The following is a 19,219-nucleotide window of genomic DNA, read 5'->3' on the forward strand; positions in this document are numbered from 1 at the left end:
TATTTTTTCTTTTCTTTTGGACACATTTCAGTGAGTTTAGGGAAAAGATACAAGATTAATAACAGAAAATCATTCTTGTTTTGTATTTTAAACACAAGAAGAACCTCTATTGACTTCTGTTGCCTTTTTTTGTTTGTTTGTTTTTCTCTCTTTCTGCACAAGCACTCCTATCTGGACAGGGAAACCTCCCTTCTTCTGAGAAACATTGCAGGAAAACCTTCTCATTTGCTGACCAAGGTGATACTTCTTCTTTCCACCTGTATGTAAATATTCATTGCTTTGTAGGTAGAATATAATTTCTGGTTGTGATTGTGCTCTCAGATTTTTTTTTAAGATTTTATTTCTGTATCTTTAAAGAGGGGAAGGAGAGAGGGAGAGAAATATCAATGTATGGTTGCCTTTCATGCGTCCCCTGCTGGGAGTTGGCCTGCAGGGAACAGGCCTGCAACCCAGGCATGTGCCCTGACTGGGAATTGAACCTCGATCCTCTGGTTCTCAGGCCTGTGCTCAGTCCACTGAGCTACATCAGCCAGGGCCTGCTCTCAGATTTTTAAGGTTGTACTTTTTTGTATCAGCACCTTTGTGCTGAATAGAAGTGTTTTTTCTCTTACTGAAGTTAATTATTTATTGACTTTAATGAATATCAGAATATATTGAGAGTAGAAAAGATTTTCAGTAAATTTTCACTAGTTTTTAACTTTCATAAATACCTAACAGTCTTCCCAAGTATGTTTCACTTTTTCTAGTTTAACATTGTCTTTCACTTTAAAGTCTAAAAATCATTGCTTTAACTTTTACTACTTATGGTTATCCATGCTGTGAGTTGCTTTTAGCAGACTTTGTTTTCTAATTCTTGTTTACATTACCAGCACCTCATTTATATAAACAGAATTTTACTTTACATTAGCTTCATCAGATTAAAAGGAAATGTTGAATTTTAATTTCTCAGTTCATTGCTTTCAGAATGGTTTGAATGAGTCCAGCCAGATTTTCAAGGGGCTGGTATTTTACATCAATTTTAAATCTTTTAGCCATTGTCATTATTAACTAAGGGTAACAGAATAAGCTGATGGGATAGCTTTCTACCTCTTCTCAAGTCATGTTTTTATTTCATTATTTAAATAATGTTAAATTCCAGAATGTCAGACTTGGTTTCGGATATGCATAGTAATTATAGGTAATGTCTCTAAGTTTTATTGTGTCAGAAGGTTTTTTAAAATGTTTTCATTTCTTAGTTTTATAAACTTGTTAAAGAAAATGATAAATCTAAAGTTAAAATCTCAATGAGAAGCAGCTCAAAGAGAAGACCCAAGAGTCAGTCAGAACCCTTTCTCTTGCTCCTCAAAAGTAGTTCTGGGAGTGGGTTACAAGTTGCGTAAAAGTCAGGGAAATGTAGAATTCTAAGCAGATGATAGACATGCACTTTATAACCAGAGCAAAGTTCTTTCCTTTTCCTCAGCTCTGCTCTATTTACTCTCTCTCTAGCTGAAGTTCACACTTATAGCTTCAACTGACATCTCTGTTCTAGATCATACTCTCAACCTGAGAGCAACAAATTTCCAGATAACCAACAGGCATTTCCTGGGAGATGACCAGCAGTTTGAATCCCACAGGTCTTTAGCTTCCTTACCTTTGGGCCTCACAATTTATATTCCTCTTTTTCTTTTGACATTTTTGTTTATGTTCAGAATGCTGCCATTCTCCCAGTTGCCCAGGTCAGAGCCCTTTACCATTCTTGGTACCTTTCTTTTCACTTATGATCTCAAAGCTCTGGTGAAGCTCATGGTAATCTGCAGGATTTATTTTCACCCACCCATTTCATCCCCATTGCCACCACCATAAAACAGGCTTCAAGCTCTTACCAGAACCAATACACTAGTCCCTTTTTCCCCTCTGGTCCATTTTGTACACTGCTTACAGATAAAGTGTAATTTTTCCATTTCCATTGCTTTTTTATTTATTCAACAAATATTTGTTGAGCCATATACTGTGCTAGCTTCTGGGATATAACACTGTAAAATGGCCATATACCCCCCTGCATCCCCCCAGGAGATCACAGTCTATTTATGAAGATAAATTTAAAAATTACAAGCAAGCATGTACACAAATTCTAATGTTATGTGCTATGATGGAAGGTTATATTTCCTTTAGATGATAAAATCAGAAAAGACCCTTCTAAGGGGGTGACACTTAATCTAAAGCTTAAAGGGTGAAAAGAATCTTATCTTGAGGGTAGAGGGGAGTGGTCCGTGTGATAGGACCAGAGAGAACAGAGCCTGGCATGTTTGAGAAGGTGAAAAAAGGATCTGTTGCTGGAGCCACAATTGTTGAAAGAAGATATGAGTGTCTTGATTTGGATTTGGAGAGGTCTGCAGGAACCAAATCATTCAAGGCATGCTAAGGAGTCCCTGCACCCCCAGATACAGTGGGAAACTGTTGAAGAGAATAATGACTCTATCCATTCAACAAATATTTACTCAGTACCTACTATGTGCTGCACAGCATTTATAGTCCAATATGCTAGTGAACAAAATAATTGATACCGCAGGGAGAGTAGTTCTTTGTAAGTTTTGCATAAATGCAGTCAGTAATTTCTCATCTTCCTCTGCCCAAGAGATGGTGATACCTACTGCAGCATCAGAGCCATTCCCTACTCAGATCATACCTTCTTCTGTTACCCAAGTGATGGTGTTACTGGTGTATATAATCAACACCTGGCTATATAACATTCTGCTTACATACAATAAGAAATTTGAGTAGGAATGTGCATAGAACCTAAACATTAAGGGCAAGGAGGAGAATGGAATCAGGGAAGAAGTGGAAGAACTTCCAAGATAACCTAAGCCATAGGGTCTCTCTTTGTCAGTGTCCTCTGCTCCAGAGCGTCTGGTTGTTTAGAAGCTAAAATGAGCTTATATCTCTTGGATGTCTCCTGTGTGGCAGTCTCAAAGAGCATGTGCCCAAGTTATTGACACACCTCTAACCAGCACTCTGACATTCCAGAACATTGTAACACCCAGTAGTTAGTACACAGCCGGATGAACACAGCAGCACTGTGTTTAGGCCAGAGCAACAAAAAGAATGTGTGTGTGGTTGCTTGTTTGTTTTGTCCACCAATCCAGTTGTAACTAGACCACTGTTAATGAAATAACTATTTCACATGGAGTTCTGTGCTGGGAGACTCAGCAAGAAATAGCGCTAACCACTTTCTTCCAGGGGTGGCATTAGTGTCAACACAGGACTATTTTGCCATCAGGTAGAGCAGTGGGCAAAGGACATTGCTGATCCAGTGGCCTTAACTCTCTGGATACCATTCTAAAGGCCTCCCTGACCTCCTGATCTGGTAATGCATATTCATCACTCTTACCCTGCTTTATTGTATTTTCCCCCATAGGCTTTATCACTAACTAACTTATCACATGTGTATTTTGTTTTGTTTTGTCTCTTTTATTAAATGTACACTTACAAGCTAGAAGTCTGTATCCCCTGCACTCAAACCCAAGCCTGCTCAGTCTCAAGAGACATCTGTCCAATGAAAGAACAGCCGTTTAATGACCCTCAGCGTTCCAAGAACTGCTGTAATGTTGATCACCATTGTCCTTGTTTCATGTTTGACAGGCAGTTTTTATTAAATAACTGCTATCCCAAAAATTTGTGTTATAACCCTTAGGACAAAAGGGACTGTCTCATTGTAGTGGAAAGAGCAAGTAGTCAGTTGGAGCCTGTATAATCTTAGAAAGATTAGTCTTTCTGGACCTTAGTTAATCAGTACAAAGGAAATAATAATAATAGCCTTACATTATTGAAAATTAAATGAGATACTTTGTATAGCATGCCAGTTAGTGTGTGACAAGTTTTAGGGTGTTCAGTTAATGTTCTCTTCTCAGTGAGAGTCTATCAATTTCATGATTACTTTAAGGGAAATAAACTAGTTGTTACTATTATTATTTTGGCTCTAAGCAGTTTTATTGAATGGACCATTTCATGGATATTAAATTGCTTATAATTCCAAGTTTTCTTTGAATTCTTTTAATTTGCCTAACTTTTTTATTGTTGTAATCTGTGAAATAAACTAGATCCCAAAGAAACTAGTTATTCTTTAGCCCCTTAATTTCAACTGGATTTGTTCTGAACCCACAAAGCCTTAATAATTTCCAGTTGAAGGAATTCCCTAGCCATCTCTTAGCAACTGTAACTCTTTCTCTAAGTATTCTGATTTTTACACTGAAGACAATGTTCTAACATTTTGTAGGCACAGCATTGGCTTTCATTTAATCATAAGATCTTCACCAAGTTTTTGTCTTTTATGTAAATTTGAGGAGGCTTGGCATTTGATGATTATTGATAGCCACACAGGAGTTTTTCAGGTAGAAAATGAGTTGTCTCTTGCTCTTTTAAGAGAAGGGGTAGGAGAGAAAGTTAAGTTGTTATATGTGTGAGGTATCTTTTACTTATATTTAGGATAGTTGTGGGACAAACAGCATGAAGAAAGGGACAGTCAAAAGATAAGGGGCAGAAGATTTAAGACCTGAGTTTGTCAGCTTTAACAAAAAGAACATGAAATGAATAAAGCTTTGTTCTTTGTATTAAGCTTGGGCTGCAGACATTAAACATAGAATTGCATTTCCTTTATAAATAAACTATGAGATATCTTCAAAGTGTACAAACTAAATGTATCAGTAAAGATTTATTGATCTTTCCTATATTGGATAATACTCTATAAGCTTACAGCTGTTCCTTCCTTTCTTAGATTGTTGTGGTTGAAAGATATGATTATGGCTTACGTATGAGAGTAGATGAAAATCAAACTTTCTGAGGAAGAGCTTTTCTTCTCCACCAGAAGAATAAAATGCTGTGAATTTTGCAGTTTGGTGTAAATCTTTTATTTCCACTTTGCTCTAGCAATGATACTCAGACCCTAACAGAGGTATTTTTATCAATTGTTTCTTTAAAAAAGCTCCTAACAAGGATATCCTTGTTAATAAACTGGAAAAGAATGAACTAAAAATTGCCAAGGTTGAAATAAAGCACATAGCTCTTAAATTTGAATTTGATACAATTTTAAACAGACCAATTTATATAAAGAGTAGTATTTTAAGCAAATACTGGAAGAATTGCTGACTTTGGATGTTTAAATAGCTCCACCTCACTGTTTTACCTAAAAATGGTTTCTTATTGATGGCTAGGAAACCTAATTGGTTTAATGTATGTTCATTGGTTGCATGTATCTCCTGTTTCTTTTTTTTTAACTGAATTTATTGGGGTCTCTTGTTTCTTTAAACCTTTCTTCCAGTGTCAGCTTTTTTCCTCTTAGCCTGTGGAGCAAAAACTGATTTGGGGGTTTAAGCTAATCTTCCAATTGAATGACTTTTTATGTCAGTTCTTCCAAAGATAGCATTGACTGTGTTTTGAATAATATACTAAAATAAGAGTTATGAAAATAAATTGTCATAATAAAATTTATAACCAGTATCAGATGTAATATTTAAATTCGTCTTCTCCTTTTTTGAATAGACTTTATATTTTATAGCAGTTTTAGGTTCACAGTAAAATTAAAAGAAGGTGAAGAGATGTCCCATGTGCCATCTACCCCCACACGGGCATGACCTTTGTTATCACCATCCCCCCAGAATGGTCCATTCGTTATAATCAGTTAGCCTATATTAACACATCGTTATCACCCAGAGACCATAATTTAAGGTTCACTCTTGGTGCAGTACATTCTGTAAGTTTGGACAAATGTATAACAACACATATCTACCATTACAGTATCATACAGCATAGTTTCACTCCCACAAAAATTCTCTGGGCTTCACCTGTTCATCTCTCCCTCGCACAACCCCTGACAACCAGTAATCTTTTTACTGTAGTCATGGTTTTGCCCTTTTAAGAATGTCATATAGTTGGAATCACAGTATGTAGCCTTTTCAGATTGGCTTCTTTCACTTAGAAATGTGCGTGTAAGTTTCCATGTCTTTTCATAGTTTGATAGCTCACTTCTTTTTATAGTAGCACTGAATAATATTTTGTTGTTTGGATGCAGTGCAGTTTATCCGTTCATCTACTGACAAATGTTTTGGCATTTTATAAATAAGACTGCTATAAACATCTATGTGCAGGTTTTGGGGAGAAGGTAAGTTTTCAGCTCATTAGGTAGATATTAAGGAGGGTGATTGGTGTGTCATATCATAAGAGCATGTTTAGTTTTATACGAAACCACCAGTGTCTTCCAAAGTGGCTGTACCATCTTGCATTCCCGCTGGCAATGAATGCAAGTTCCAGTTAATCTACAACCTCACCAGCATTTGGCGTTTTCAGTGTTTTGGATTCTGGCCTTCCTAATAGGTGTGCAGTGGTATCTTATTGTTTTAAATTGCAATTCCCTAATGACATGTGATTTTTGAGCATTTTTTTCACAGTTTTATTTGACATCTGTGTATCTTCGTTGGTGAGTTGTCTGTTAAGGTCTCTTGCCCATTTTTAAATGGGTTGTGCACTTTCTTGTTGGTTTTAAGAATTCTTTGTATAGTTCAGATAAGTCTTTTATCAAATGTCTGATAAATATTTTGCAAATATTTTTTCTAGTCTATGACTTGCTTGTCATCTCATTTCCTTGAATATATTTTTTCCTGAAAATGTTTTATGGCTTTGAGGACATCTAAGTTTTTTGTTTGTTTACTTCTCCATGTTAATTAAAATATGAATTTTGCCTTTTAGAAGGTCATGTTCATATTCCAAGTACACAAAGCATTAATTCTATATATCACTTTTTCCTCATCAGATTTTGAGAGTTAATTGATAGTAGTTTAGTTTTCCCATTTTATAACCTGCCATAAAAAGAAAATAATTATGTTAAAATACACACTTAACATATTTTATAATTCTGTTACTGTGTATTTGCATAAAGGGGGAATAGGATGATCTGATCTTTTAATCAAATGAATATATCTATAATAGTCTAAAAATCAAGTCTTATCTGACTCTCTTCCATTGTTAAAATAAAGTTCTTCGTTCTCTGTTTAATTGGGTTTACAGATAGTATTTCTAGACCTTGTTTATTATGTTAATTCCCTGGCTCCTTTCATTGAAAAGGATCAGATTTCTGACAAACAAGTTTACTGTCTTCCCTAACCACTGTTTGCTTCTCTGTTCCACGCAGTAATAAATACTAAGCTTGAAATTAAGGGGACAGTCTAGAATGTGAAATGGAAAGAGAAGCAGTTCAGAAACAGGAGAGCCAACAAAATTTAGAAAACAGTGAATAACTTTATTAATGAATTGAGTTTTGGTGTATTTGTCCTGAATTCATTAGGCTTTTAATGAATTGTGGTTTTTAATCAGAATCCAGAGCAGATAAGTGTCTGATATAATTAGGTTTTTCTTTTGTCTTCTCCTTTTTTTAAATTTTATATTAAATCAAGAAATCTACAAGATGGCAATTTACATTTTCTTAGTTATTTTTCAAAGAAATCAAAGTTTAGAGTTAGAAAGTAATCCTTTATAGGCAAAGGTTTACATACATGATTTTTCCAACTGGAGATTAATGCTGCAGTATACTATGGCCTATTGCTGGAAAGTGCAAGTAAGTACTGGTATCATAGTACTACATGTTTTAGGAACAATGGACAAATGATTTAAGTATAGTTTTAGTTCTTGATAATTTTATTACTACTTATCTAAATTTTATAAAATATAAGTTAATAGAAATTAAATATATGGAAATTATATTTGAGTTTTTAAAATTTTATCAGTGGATTAATGGAAATAAATTTGAGCTTATTGACATGAGACATTAATTACATTATGTTGTTTTCCAAAGCAGAGTAAAAACCTAGAATATAACACAGCCTCCTCTATTTGTATTGGTATGTTAATGAAATTGTGCCTGTATTTTTCATTGAGGAGTTTTATGTGGTTGTAAACAAATCGATGCTGGGGTTGTTTGTTTGGTTTTGTTTTTACTATTTTTATGATGATGATACATTTTCAATGTACCATAACAAAACATTAGTATGCAAAAGGTTGCCCATGCTTTGGAAGAGGGGTATAAATTCAGGGTTAGGGATCATACAGGTATAATAAATTGGCAGGCCCAAAATAAGCTCATATACGCTCAGTGTTTCCCCCACCCTAAAACCCGAAATCCATCTGCTTCAGATTGACAAAAATCAAACTCATAATTTACTAAATCGCCAATTTCTTTTTCTCTAGAATATGGAATCTATAAAGAGGTTTTTAAGTCTGCATCTGTAAAAAAGTGTTTTTTATAATATGCAAGCTCTTTGTGAACAGGGTTACTTTTTAAATATGCTGTATATAAATGCGTGCAGTCATATCCTTTCTGAAACTCAATGCTAGCAATATCCTTGAGGATAAAAAGACTTCTGAAATATTCCCATGATTTTAGCATTACTTTATCTGAAGTGCTTTTGTTCACAGGAAGAACAGGCAGCAAAACTGAAAGCTGAGAAGATCAGAGTTGCCCTGGAGAAAATTAAAGAGGCACAAGTGAAAAAGGTGATTGATGTTTGGGCTTTTTCCTGGTCTGGGATTTTTATCAGTATTACAGATTTATAAAGAATTGCCTTGTAAAAAAAAGAATTGCCTTGTTTATATAATGTATCTAAGATATGAAGAGGTAGAGGGTTATTTCTTCCTAATATATTTTCACATGTATTTTTATGAATAAAATGCATTATAAAAGAACTAACTTTCTAGTTTTACATTATCCTAAAAGAGTACAACAAAATACTGTTATTATAATCTTATCTGCTATTATAATTTTAAGAAGGCTTGAAATTTGTTAAGGTATGTTATTTGCTACCTAATTTTAAAGTATTTTTTACATAATAAAGTTAATTTATATTTAACTAAGAATATTACTGACAACATTGCCCAATATTTAAAAAATTTTCTAAAATGTCTCATTTTTTATTTGTATTTAATTTTCTTTTTGCCTATTGTAGCTGGTGATTAGAGTCCACATGTCTGATGATAGTTCTAAAACGATGATGGTAGACGAGAGGCAGACAGTGAGACAAGTGCTGGATAACCTGATGGACAAATCCCACTGCGGTTACAGTTCAGACTGGTCACTGGTGGAAACCGTCTCTGAGTTACAGATGGGTTAGTAATCCCATTGCTTCAATTACTTTTTAATTTCTGTGTAATTCCAACAGTTTTTGTATTGACCAAAGCACCTTGAGACATACATATATATATATTTTCCTATAATATAACTATGGCTTTTTACATTATCCTTTTTTCAAGTATTTTGAGATTCCTTTGAATATGAGATTTCTAGTTCACTCCAGATTTTTTTTACATGAAATGTTTGACATTTTTAATAGAGACAAGTACTTCAAACACAGGGGAAAAAAGGGAAGATCAAAGATTTTTGTATTATATCCAAGTCCATGAACTTTTTTACCAAACAGGAAGACATTTAGGGATTACTAAGGAAGTTCTATGATTTAAGAGTTATGGAATATTGCATCAATATTTAAATCAACAAAAAAATCACATGTAACTCAAGGAAACACACTGATATATGAGTAAAAATAGTTTATTCTTTGTCTTTTCTTTTTTGTCTTTAGTAAAATCTCACTAGAACGAAGTTTTTTTTTAAGGTAACAAAATAGTATTTCCCTTCAAATAAGAACTACATAGATTAGCACACTTACTGGAGCCCACTTTATTATTCCCATTTTTATTGAAGTCTTTATACCAGCATTGGACTCTCACTGGAAACAAAAAGCACAAATTTCTTATTTTTAGCTAGGTGTACTAAGTCTTAGTTTCTTAAGATATGTTGTTTGTTAAGGTGTTTTCTAATTATAAACATTCTAATTTTTTATATCATCAGTAACTCTTTTAAAAGGTGTTAGTTGTATGATTACAGAAACCTAGCAATAATTATTTTATTACACTTTATTGAATCCATTATCAATTTTAACTTGCTATTTTATTTAAAATATTTATTTGTATTTCTCATTACTTATTATCTTTAAATATTCAAAGCAATTTCCAGAAAAATAAAAATTTAATTATTAACCCATTCTCTCAGAACATATGTACCCAACTCCCAAAACTAAATCAGAAGTTATTAGAACTTCATTAACATGTATAAAAATATATTCTCAATAGTCATCCATATTTGTTCTTAATAAACTAGAAAATTTGTGTAGTTCACAAAGGTAGTAGTATCATGATACACAGAAAATGTGTGTATTTCCATGGCCATAGCTTGAAAACTTATATTTCTGTATTACCTTTTATATAGTTGACCACGGTGTCTTATTTAATCATATGTGCCGCAGTGCTTCAAGTACAGCAAGTGGTCAACGCCTAGATACAGAGATAAATTTGATTGGTTGCTAGAGAGGAGGGGTATACAGGGTAAAGGGATTAAGAACTACAAATTGTTAGTCACGAAATACTTAGTCACAGGGATGTGAAGTGCAGCATAGGGGATATAGTCAATTAATATTGTAATAAGTCTATACAGAGCCTATACAGGCTAAGTCTATAAGTCTAAGTCTATAAGCTAAGTAATAAGTCTATACAGGCGGGTACTTGAATTATCAGGGGAACCACCTTGTAAAGTATTTGGTTGTGTATCCACTATGCTGTGTACCTGAAGCTAATAAAAATAATAATAAATGTAAACTAAATTGAAAAATAAAATTTAAAAAGTATAGTATGTGGTTATTCAGAATTTGTTGAATGAATAGAAGAAAACAAGGGACTACTAAGAGCCTGAAGTAAGATGGTGGAAACACATTATACATGTAAACTACCCAGTTAAACAACAGAGATTATTAGAAAGGATGAGTAAACAAAATGCAGTTGTTTGCTGTTCAGATAAGACCTATTACCTAAAGACACATAAAGGTTGAAAATAAAAGGAATGTGAAAAGACACTAACCAAAAGAAAGATAATTAACTATATTAATACAGATAAAATAGACTTCAAGCAAAATGCACTATTGGAGATGAAGAGAACACACACATTCACCAAGAAGAGACCATCTTCTAAGTTTTAGCTAATAGTATTAAAATGTATAAAGCAAAAATTGATGACTACCAGGAGAAATTCACAAGTCAGCGTTCAGAGTAGAACCTTTTCAGTGATAATCAAGCAGACAGAAAAGGATATAGAAGAGTTGAAAAGTAATTTTTTTGATCTACGAATGTTTAGTACACTACCTAGTAACAGAAAAATACACATTCTGTTCAAGCAGAAATGGAATATTCCAAAAATTAAGTATGAGGCCATAAGGAACTCTCAAGAAATTTCAAAGAATTGTCTAGAATAGGTTCTTTGAATATATGTTCAATCTAAAGGACTTGTACTTTGACTCCTATTTGCAAATTAGAAAATATATCTATGTTTAAAATTAAACAAAACCCATGGATCAAAAAATTAATCTTGAAAGTTTTAAAAATTATAAGAACTGAACACTATTGGAAATACTTAACATCTTAATTTATGAAAATGCAACTAACTTTTTTTTTAAACGATGGAATGGGAAAAGGCTGAAAGCTGAAGGAAACCTACAAGTTAGAAGACCTAGTTCTAGTCCTAATTGTTCTGCATAGCAGCTGTGTGACTTTGCTGAAGCCACTTACCACTGTTAGGACATGTTCCCTTCTTTGAAAATAGATGGAAAACCAATGACTTCTAAGGGCTCAAGGTTGTAGTGTCAGTAAAGATTCTGTATTTCTGCTGTGAATCACTTTCCAAGGTTTCATATCTTTGATGCAGTTCTGGTAAATATTAACAAAATATTGATGTTTTATTTTGGGACAGAGAGAATCTTTGAAGACCATGAAAACTTGGTTGAAAATCTTCTTAATTGGACAAGAGATAGTCAAAACAAGCTTATATTTATGGAGCGTATAGAAAAATACGCACTTTTCAAAAACCCACAGGTAAGACTCAATAACTTGTAGAGGTTGGGATTTTTTTTAATCCTCACCTGAGGGTATATTTATGGATCTTGAGAGATGGTGTTTTTTTTGTTTTTTTTTTAAATAATTTTTTATTTAATTCTTGTTCAAGTACAGCTTTCTGTCTTATATTCCAAACCCTGCCCACCCCCTGCCCCGTGCTCCCCACCTCCCTCCCATTTCCGCCCCCCACCCTTAGTTATTGTCCATGTGTCCTTTATACTTGTTCATGTGAGTCCATCCCCTTTTCCCCTATGATTCTCTCCCCTCTCCCCTCTGGACCCTGTCAGCCTGTTCCGTATTTGAGTGTCATTGGTCATATTTTGCTTGCTTGTTTGTTTGTTTTGTTTACATCCCTGTTAACGGTGAGATCATATGGTATTTGTCTTTCACCGCCTGGCTTATTTCGCTCAGCATAATGCTTTCCAGTTCCATCCATGATGTTGCAAAGGGTAGTAGTTCCTTCTTCCTTTCTGTAGCATAGAATTCCATTGTGTAAATGTACCATAGTTTTTTGATCCAGTCATTTACCGATGGGCATCTAGGTTGCTTCCAACTCTTGGCTATCATGAATTGTGCTGCTATAAACATCGGGGTGCATAGGTTCTTTTGGATTGGTGTTTCAAGGTTCTTAGGATATACTCCTAACAGTGGAATTGCTGGGTCAAAAGGCATATTCATTTTTAGTTTTCTTAGAAAATTCCATACTGTTTTCCATAGTGGTTGTACCAGTCTGCAATCCCACCAACAGTGAACTAGGGTCCCCTTTTCCCCACAACCTCTCCAGCACTTGTTTTTTGTTTCTTTGTTTATGATAGCCAATCTGACTGGTGTTAAGTGGTATCTCATTGTGGTTTTAATTTGCATCTCTCTGATAGCTAGTGATATCGAGCATCTTTTCATGTGTCTCTGGATTCTCTGTATGTCCTCCTTGGAGAAATGTCTGTTCAAGTCCTCTGCCCATTTTTTGATTGGGTTGCTTGCCTTCTTTGAGTGGAGCCGAATGAGTTCTTTGTATATTTTGGAGATTAAACCCTTATCTGAGGTATCATTGGCAAATATGTTTTCCCATGCTGTTGCTTCTCTTTTTATCTTGATACTGTTTTCCTTAGCCATGCAGAAGCTTTTAATTTTGATGAGATCCCATTTGTTTATTCTTTCCTTTATGTTCCTTGCTCTAGGGGACGTATCAGTAAAAATATTGCTGCGTGGAATATCTGAGATTTTCTTGCCAAGGCTCTCCTCTAGGGTTTTAATGGTTTCATGGCTTATATTTAAGTCTTTTATCCACCTTGAATTTATTTTGGTGTATGGTGTAAGTTGGTGCTCAAGTTTCATTTTTTTGCATGTAGCTGTCCAGTTCTCCCAACACCATTTGTTGAAAAGGCTGTCTTTACTCCACTCTATGTTATTGCCCCCTTTGTCGAATATTAATTGACTGTAGAGAGTTGGGTTTATTTCTGGGCTCTCTGTTCTATTCCATTGGTCTATGTGCCTGTTTTTATGCCAGTACCAGGCTGTTTTGATTACAGTGGCCTTGTAATACAGTTTGATATCAGGTATTGTGATCCCTCCTACTTTGTTCTTCTTTCTCAAAATTGCAGCTGCTATTCGGGGTCTTTTATGGTTCCATATAAATTTTTGAAGTGTTTGTTCTATGTGTGTGAAATATGCCATTGGTACTTTTGATCTTGAGAGATCTTTATTGAGAGAGAGAAGGAGAAACATCAACATGAGAGAGAAACATTGATCGGTTGCCTCCCTTATGTGCCCCAACTGGGGATCAAACCCACAACCTAGTTATGTGCCCTGACCAGGGATCGAACCTGCAACCCTTGGATCTACAGGACAGTGCTCCAGCCAACTGAGCCACCCAGCCAGGGTGAGGTTAGGATTTTTAACCTCGTATTGTTGTATTACTTCTTAGTACTATTCTTGTATTATTCTATTACTGCTAAGTTAATAGAGTTGAAAGACTAGAATCCACCTGATTGGAACACTGTGGTTGTAAACTCCCATGGGAGCACTCACTACTGCTGAGGTGGAAGGAGTTCTGCACCCAGGTGTCAAGGCTCAAAGAAGTTACCTGCCTGAAGAGCCAGATAGGGTGAGCCGGTGGAGAAATAGAAGTAACTCCATAGAATTACCAGGTTTCTGCTGTCTCTAATCCAGAGCTGTGTTCAGTAGCAGTTTGTTTGGTTTGTTTCTCATCCATCAAAGAAAAGTGCTTACATATTTAAGTTTTTCTACTTAAGCCATTTATCCAGCTTACACTTTCTTTGATTTCTTTTTTAAGTTACTTTTTTGATCACGGTAACCTTGATGATAACTGGTTCCATATTCTAGTATATGTTACCTCAGTTTATTTGGCATCTTTGCTTATTCTAGAACAGTATTTGAGTTAATACTTCCTATTGCCCATATATTTTATAAAAATCAGGTGAGAGAACGACCCCACTATGAAAAGTAGTAATGAGGAAAGATAGTAGCAGTGTTAAAGGTACACAGTAGTTATCTCTCAGGTGGATAGTTAACCATGTGCCATCTTCACTGGATATTTTAGTGAAGATTACACATCTGGGAATACCAACAGATCTTTATTATGGATGACTGTGAAAATTTTTTCATAAGGCTTATCATTAGACTTTATAGTTTAGTTGAGTCACCCAAATGAGACTGTGATAGTCTCAGAGAATTTTGGATTTCTTCTGTAAAAGCCAGAACATAGACTAAATTTTCTGCATTTGGATCAGTTAAGCTCAGCATACTTTAAGGAAATTTACCTTCTTTGTTATACTTAATAATTTGTGAACCTGTCAGGTCCTGTATGTGTAGCTTTCATTAGACACATTGAAACACATTTGCCAGCTGTTGCATGTGTCATCTCAGGGTTTGAGGGAGCGGAGTTTATAGAGCAGTTCAGGATACTCGATAGAGGGGAGGAGGAGGCCAGTGCCATTCAATGGTAATGTCCACACACAGGTTGCTTTTCAAAGAGTGTTCCTTCTCACTCTGCACAAGTAGAAGTTGACGCACAGTTTCTATGTCTCTAGAAGAAATCACATATGCACTTGTGCCAAGGGAATAATAGACTGCATGTATCCTTTAACCTTCATTTATTCATTCTTCCAGAACTATCTTCTGGGGAAAAAGGAAACCGCTGAGATGGCTGACAGGAACAAAGAAGTGCTGTTGGAGGTATGATTCTCCACTCCCCCATCATTCTTTTTCCTTGCATTTTACCATATTAAAATATTAAGCACATTTTTGAAATATATCGATGCAGTATATTTATTTTTGCAGTAGTAGCTAGAGAACACTATATTCTTCTATAGCCTCCTGGACAGGGTTCACCTGTATGAATGTTAGGCCAGTGAAGAAGCTTTTTAAGGCTCTTATTTTGCCATGCAGTGTATGGGTGTATTAAAAGGAGCAGGAGCTGTTCAGGGCTGGTGAGCAAGAGAAAAGGCTGATCAGTGAAGCATGAGATGGTGCTGTTTTATGGTGCTGTAAATGTAATTAGCTGTTTACAAAATATTTCAAGCCTTAGTCTTACATAACTAAATTTTTAAAAACATAATCATTTCTAAAAATACATACATTTTCTTGTTTTGAAGAGTAATAACACAAATTCAAATATAATTGAATTTTTGGCTTTTTAGCTTTTGCTGATATAAGGGAATGTTAAAAAATCTGAATAAATTGCTTTCTTAGCAACAAGGCAATTAGAAAAATGAAGATCAGCACTCAGCTTTTCATATGACACTCACTGTAATTAAGAAAAATCCTCTATAATTCATAATTTTTCAGTACTTTGGGGAGAGAAATTAATTTAGGTTCAAAATGTGTTATATTAATGTTTAGTGAACATTTCTAAAAATATTTTACCAAATATATGATTGCTTTTTATTTTAAAATTAAAATTGTTTCTAAGTATAGGCAGAATTCAAAATTTTGAGTTTGTTTACATTTATTTCAATTTAATATATTTTTAAAGATTTTACTTATTTATTTTTAGAGAGGGGGAAAAGAGGGAGAAAGACAGGGAGAGAAATAATCAATGTGTGGTTGCCTATCTCCGCCCCGAACTGAGGGACCCAGCCTGCACCCTGACTGGGAATAGAACTGGCAACTCTGGTTTGTAGGCCCGCACTCAATCCACTGAGCCACACCAGCCAGGGCTCGTTTAGTATTAAATATTTTAAAACTAAATGCTCTCTTTGTTGTAGAGTCACATAAATTGACAGAGTTTTTAAATTTTGAAAATCATTCACTTAGCGCGTTGCTCTCTTTTAAAGTATATTCCTGCTTAGCTTGACAGCTAATCTAAATATGTTAATAATTTAACAAAAAACAAAGTTCAGTGCTTATGTTAGCTCTGACACTTTTATTAAATTTATTACAAGTATGCTGTTTGCAAATTCACTTAAATGCTATTGTATTCAACTCAGTTAACATTTCATCTTAGTTTCTTCAAAAAAGTTTTTAGGCCCTGGCTGGTGTAGCTCAGTGGATTGAGCAAGGGCCTGCAGACCAAACAACTGTGGTTCGATTCCCAGTCAGGGCACATGCCTGGGTTGCAGGTGGGTTCCCTGCAGGCCAACTCCCAGCAGGGGACGCACAAAAGGCAACCATACATTGATACTTCTCTCCCTCTCTCCTTCCCTTCCCCCCTAAAGATAAATAAATAAAATCTTTAAAAAAAGTTTTTAGGTAAAAGTTCATAGGGATTGCCATAATCCTTCCACAATAAATCTATATTATGTTTAGAATAGAAAATTCTAACTGAGAATTTAGCATCATGGTTTTATTACAGAGTCATTTTGGTTTAATTACGTTGTCATGCATTTCACAGGTGTAAACACAACTTTGTTATGAAAATAAAAGGATCATGTAAGTCTTTCCAACTTATTTTCTTATTTTAGGAATGTTTTTGTGGAAGTTCTGTAACTGTACCAGAAATTGAAGGAGTTCTTTGGTTGAAAGATGATGGCAAGAAGTCCTGGAAAAAACGTTATTTTCTCTTACGAGCATCTGGTATTTACTATGTCCCTAAAGGAAAAGCAAAGGTGTGTCCCCTTCTTCTAGCTTTTGAGTTTCTTCATTATGCTAATTGATTTTAATTTGTAGTGAGTGTGTTGACAAGGCAAATCTAGACTTTGATTTGTTTCAACTTCTGTAGGACACATAGAACATTGCTTTGCTTTTCTGATATGTTATAAAGAAGAAGAAACCTGAAAATGTTCTCTCTAGTCAGTCGTTTGGCCCATCTTGATTCTCTTGCCAAATTTGAACCATACTTTTACTTATTATTTTTGGAACTTCTAGAAGAGTGGTTTTTTTGCCTGTTGTTTGGGGGGAATAGCTGCCTGGGATTAGAGCTGTTTCAGCCTTGCTTGGGTAATATGCTTCTTCCAAGGGTCCCCTTGGTACCTTGTCACTTCTGTGCTTACTGAGGGCCAGCATTGTTTAAACTCCCTACAGTATCAGTTCTTCGAGTCTGTATTGCCATCCTGAGAGGATGACCCTATTTACCTGGTGAGGAAACCCAGACTTGAGAAATGCTGTACTTGGTATATGTGTGTGCAGACACCGAAGGACGTTCTTTTCTTGCTCTTTCTGAAGAGCTCTATTATACTGTATTGCATATAATATATGATCCAGCAGTCCCTAACCTTTTTAGCACTAGGGACTGGTTTTGTGGAAGACAGTTTTTCTAGGGATGGAGGGATTGGGGGGAGGGTTTTGGGATGGATTCTACTGCATTACATTCAAACTCACCTCCTGTTGTGCAGCATAGTTCCTAACAGGCATGCAGTGGTGTTGGTCCATGGCCTGGAGGTCAGGATCCCTGTTACACCGTATGAGGGGCACCCCCCAGAACTGGAATTATCTTCGGGGGGGTGGGCCCTTGTAGTACAGGCTTCCCTCACAGGGTGATCTAGGAACACATCTCTATCAATGTGCCAGCTGATACTGTTGTGAGAGGCTGCATTTGGTTTCAATGATGTATTTTTTTAGAAGAGACTTTCAGTGAGTTTGCCCATTTCTTGATGGGTGACTTACAAGCACACATCCCACACTGCCCTGAGTGTATGGCAGGTTTTGACCAAAAACTGCACTGCCTCTGGGCCCCACCCTCCGTATTCATGTAGTCTCACCCGAAGTGACTTTTTTTTGTTTCCCTGGATGAAAAAAGTCGTCAAAGAAAAATGTTTACCAACGTAGACAAGGTGAAACAAAAAATGGCAGAAGCACTGAAACCCATCAAAATTGACAAGTTCAAAAACTTTTTTGAGCAGTGGAAAAACATCTCAATAGGTGTATTACATCAAATGGAGAGCACTTGTGAAAGTGACTGAAGTTTAAACATGTAAGAATAAATACACAATTTTTAATAAATAAATTCTGTTCTTTTTGGGCCCCCCCCACCTTGTACTTAAAGTTTCTTTAAAATGCCACTTTTTCCCAAGCAAGTCAGTGTTCATTATGAATGTCAAGATAGCCTTTTTTGTTGCGTTACAGATTAAAAGAGAAACATTTCTAGGAAATCTCACTGTCTTCTGAAAAAGAGCAGTAATTTCTACTTGGTAAAGTTTTGATTTTTCTACTAGAAACTGTTACCAGTTATGATATTTGCTTGCGTACACATTATTGTTAAATCTCCCGAGGGGTGTTTTTTATCTTAGGTCTCTCGGGAGCTGGTGTGCTTTCTCCAGCTGGATCATGTGAATGTTTATTACGGACAGGACTATCGGAACAAATACAAAGCCCCCACAGACTACTGTCTGGTGCTAAAGGTAAACATGTATCTCTGTTTAGTAATTTTAATACGATGTTAGACATAGAGCTGGTTATTGGACACAGTTTAGAGTAGTTTGGCTCTTCAGTGAGTATATTGTTCTTGGGTTTTTTTCCTATAGATTTTTAAAGGAATGGTGAAGGATAATGAAAAGAATAGTGTGCTATATACCACAGCTGGCCCTTACCTGAGTAGCCTTTGTTAGATCGATGCTGCTAAAAAATGGATGCTAGGTTGTAAGCTTCAAGCCATAACATATAAAATAGATTGGATTATAAAATTTAGACTTTCATCGAATAACAGGCTTATTTTAGGAAATCTTAGATCAGAGCCAAATGTGAGACACAGAAATTTTGTGTGCTTTAGTTTTTCTCCTGTACTCTCACTCAACAGAACCATCAGAGGGTACTGTGCCCAAGGTCGAAGTGGACTGGTTCTCATTTGGTCCAGTAATAGTTTTTGTCT

At 35.4% G+C, this 19,219-nt stretch overlaps 1 protein-coding gene across 5 annotated transcripts in view; it reads left to right on the top strand.

Annotated features, from left to right (window-relative positions):
• Window positions 1–19,219, top strand: part of RAPH1 (Ras association (RalGDS/AF-6) and pleckstrin homology domains 1) — an 84,792-nt gene that overhangs the window by 43,647 nt on the left and 21,926 nt on the right. For 3 of the 5 annotated variants that reach the window (XM_037043532.1, XM_037043530.1, XM_037043531.1), the window contains exons 6-12: window positions 163–237; window positions 8,440–8,517; window positions 8,967–9,126; window positions 11,813–11,934; window positions 15,085–15,150; window positions 16,878–17,021; window positions 18,642–18,752. In XM_037043532.1, coding sequence (XP_036899427.1) covers window positions 163–237; window positions 8,440–8,517; window positions 8,967–9,126; window positions 11,813–11,934; window positions 15,085–15,150; window positions 16,878–17,021; window positions 18,642–18,752 — 756 coding nt within the window. The remainder of the gene's footprint in view (window positions 1–162; window positions 238–8,439; window positions 8,518–8,966; window positions 9,127–11,812; window positions 11,935–15,084; window positions 15,151–16,877; window positions 17,022–18,641; window positions 18,753–19,219) is intronic. The other 2 variants (XM_037043533.1, XM_037043534.1) reach the window with 1 other exon arrangement.

Source organism: Sturnira hondurensis, unplaced genomic scaffold, assembly GCF_014824575.4.
Source record: "Sturnira hondurensis isolate 20B ecotype Veracruz unplaced genomic scaffold, ASM1482457v3 Scaffold0004136, whole genome shotgun sequence".
Taxonomy (NCBI): domain Eukaryota; kingdom Metazoa; phylum Chordata; class Mammalia; order Chiroptera; family Phyllostomidae; genus Sturnira; species Sturnira hondurensis.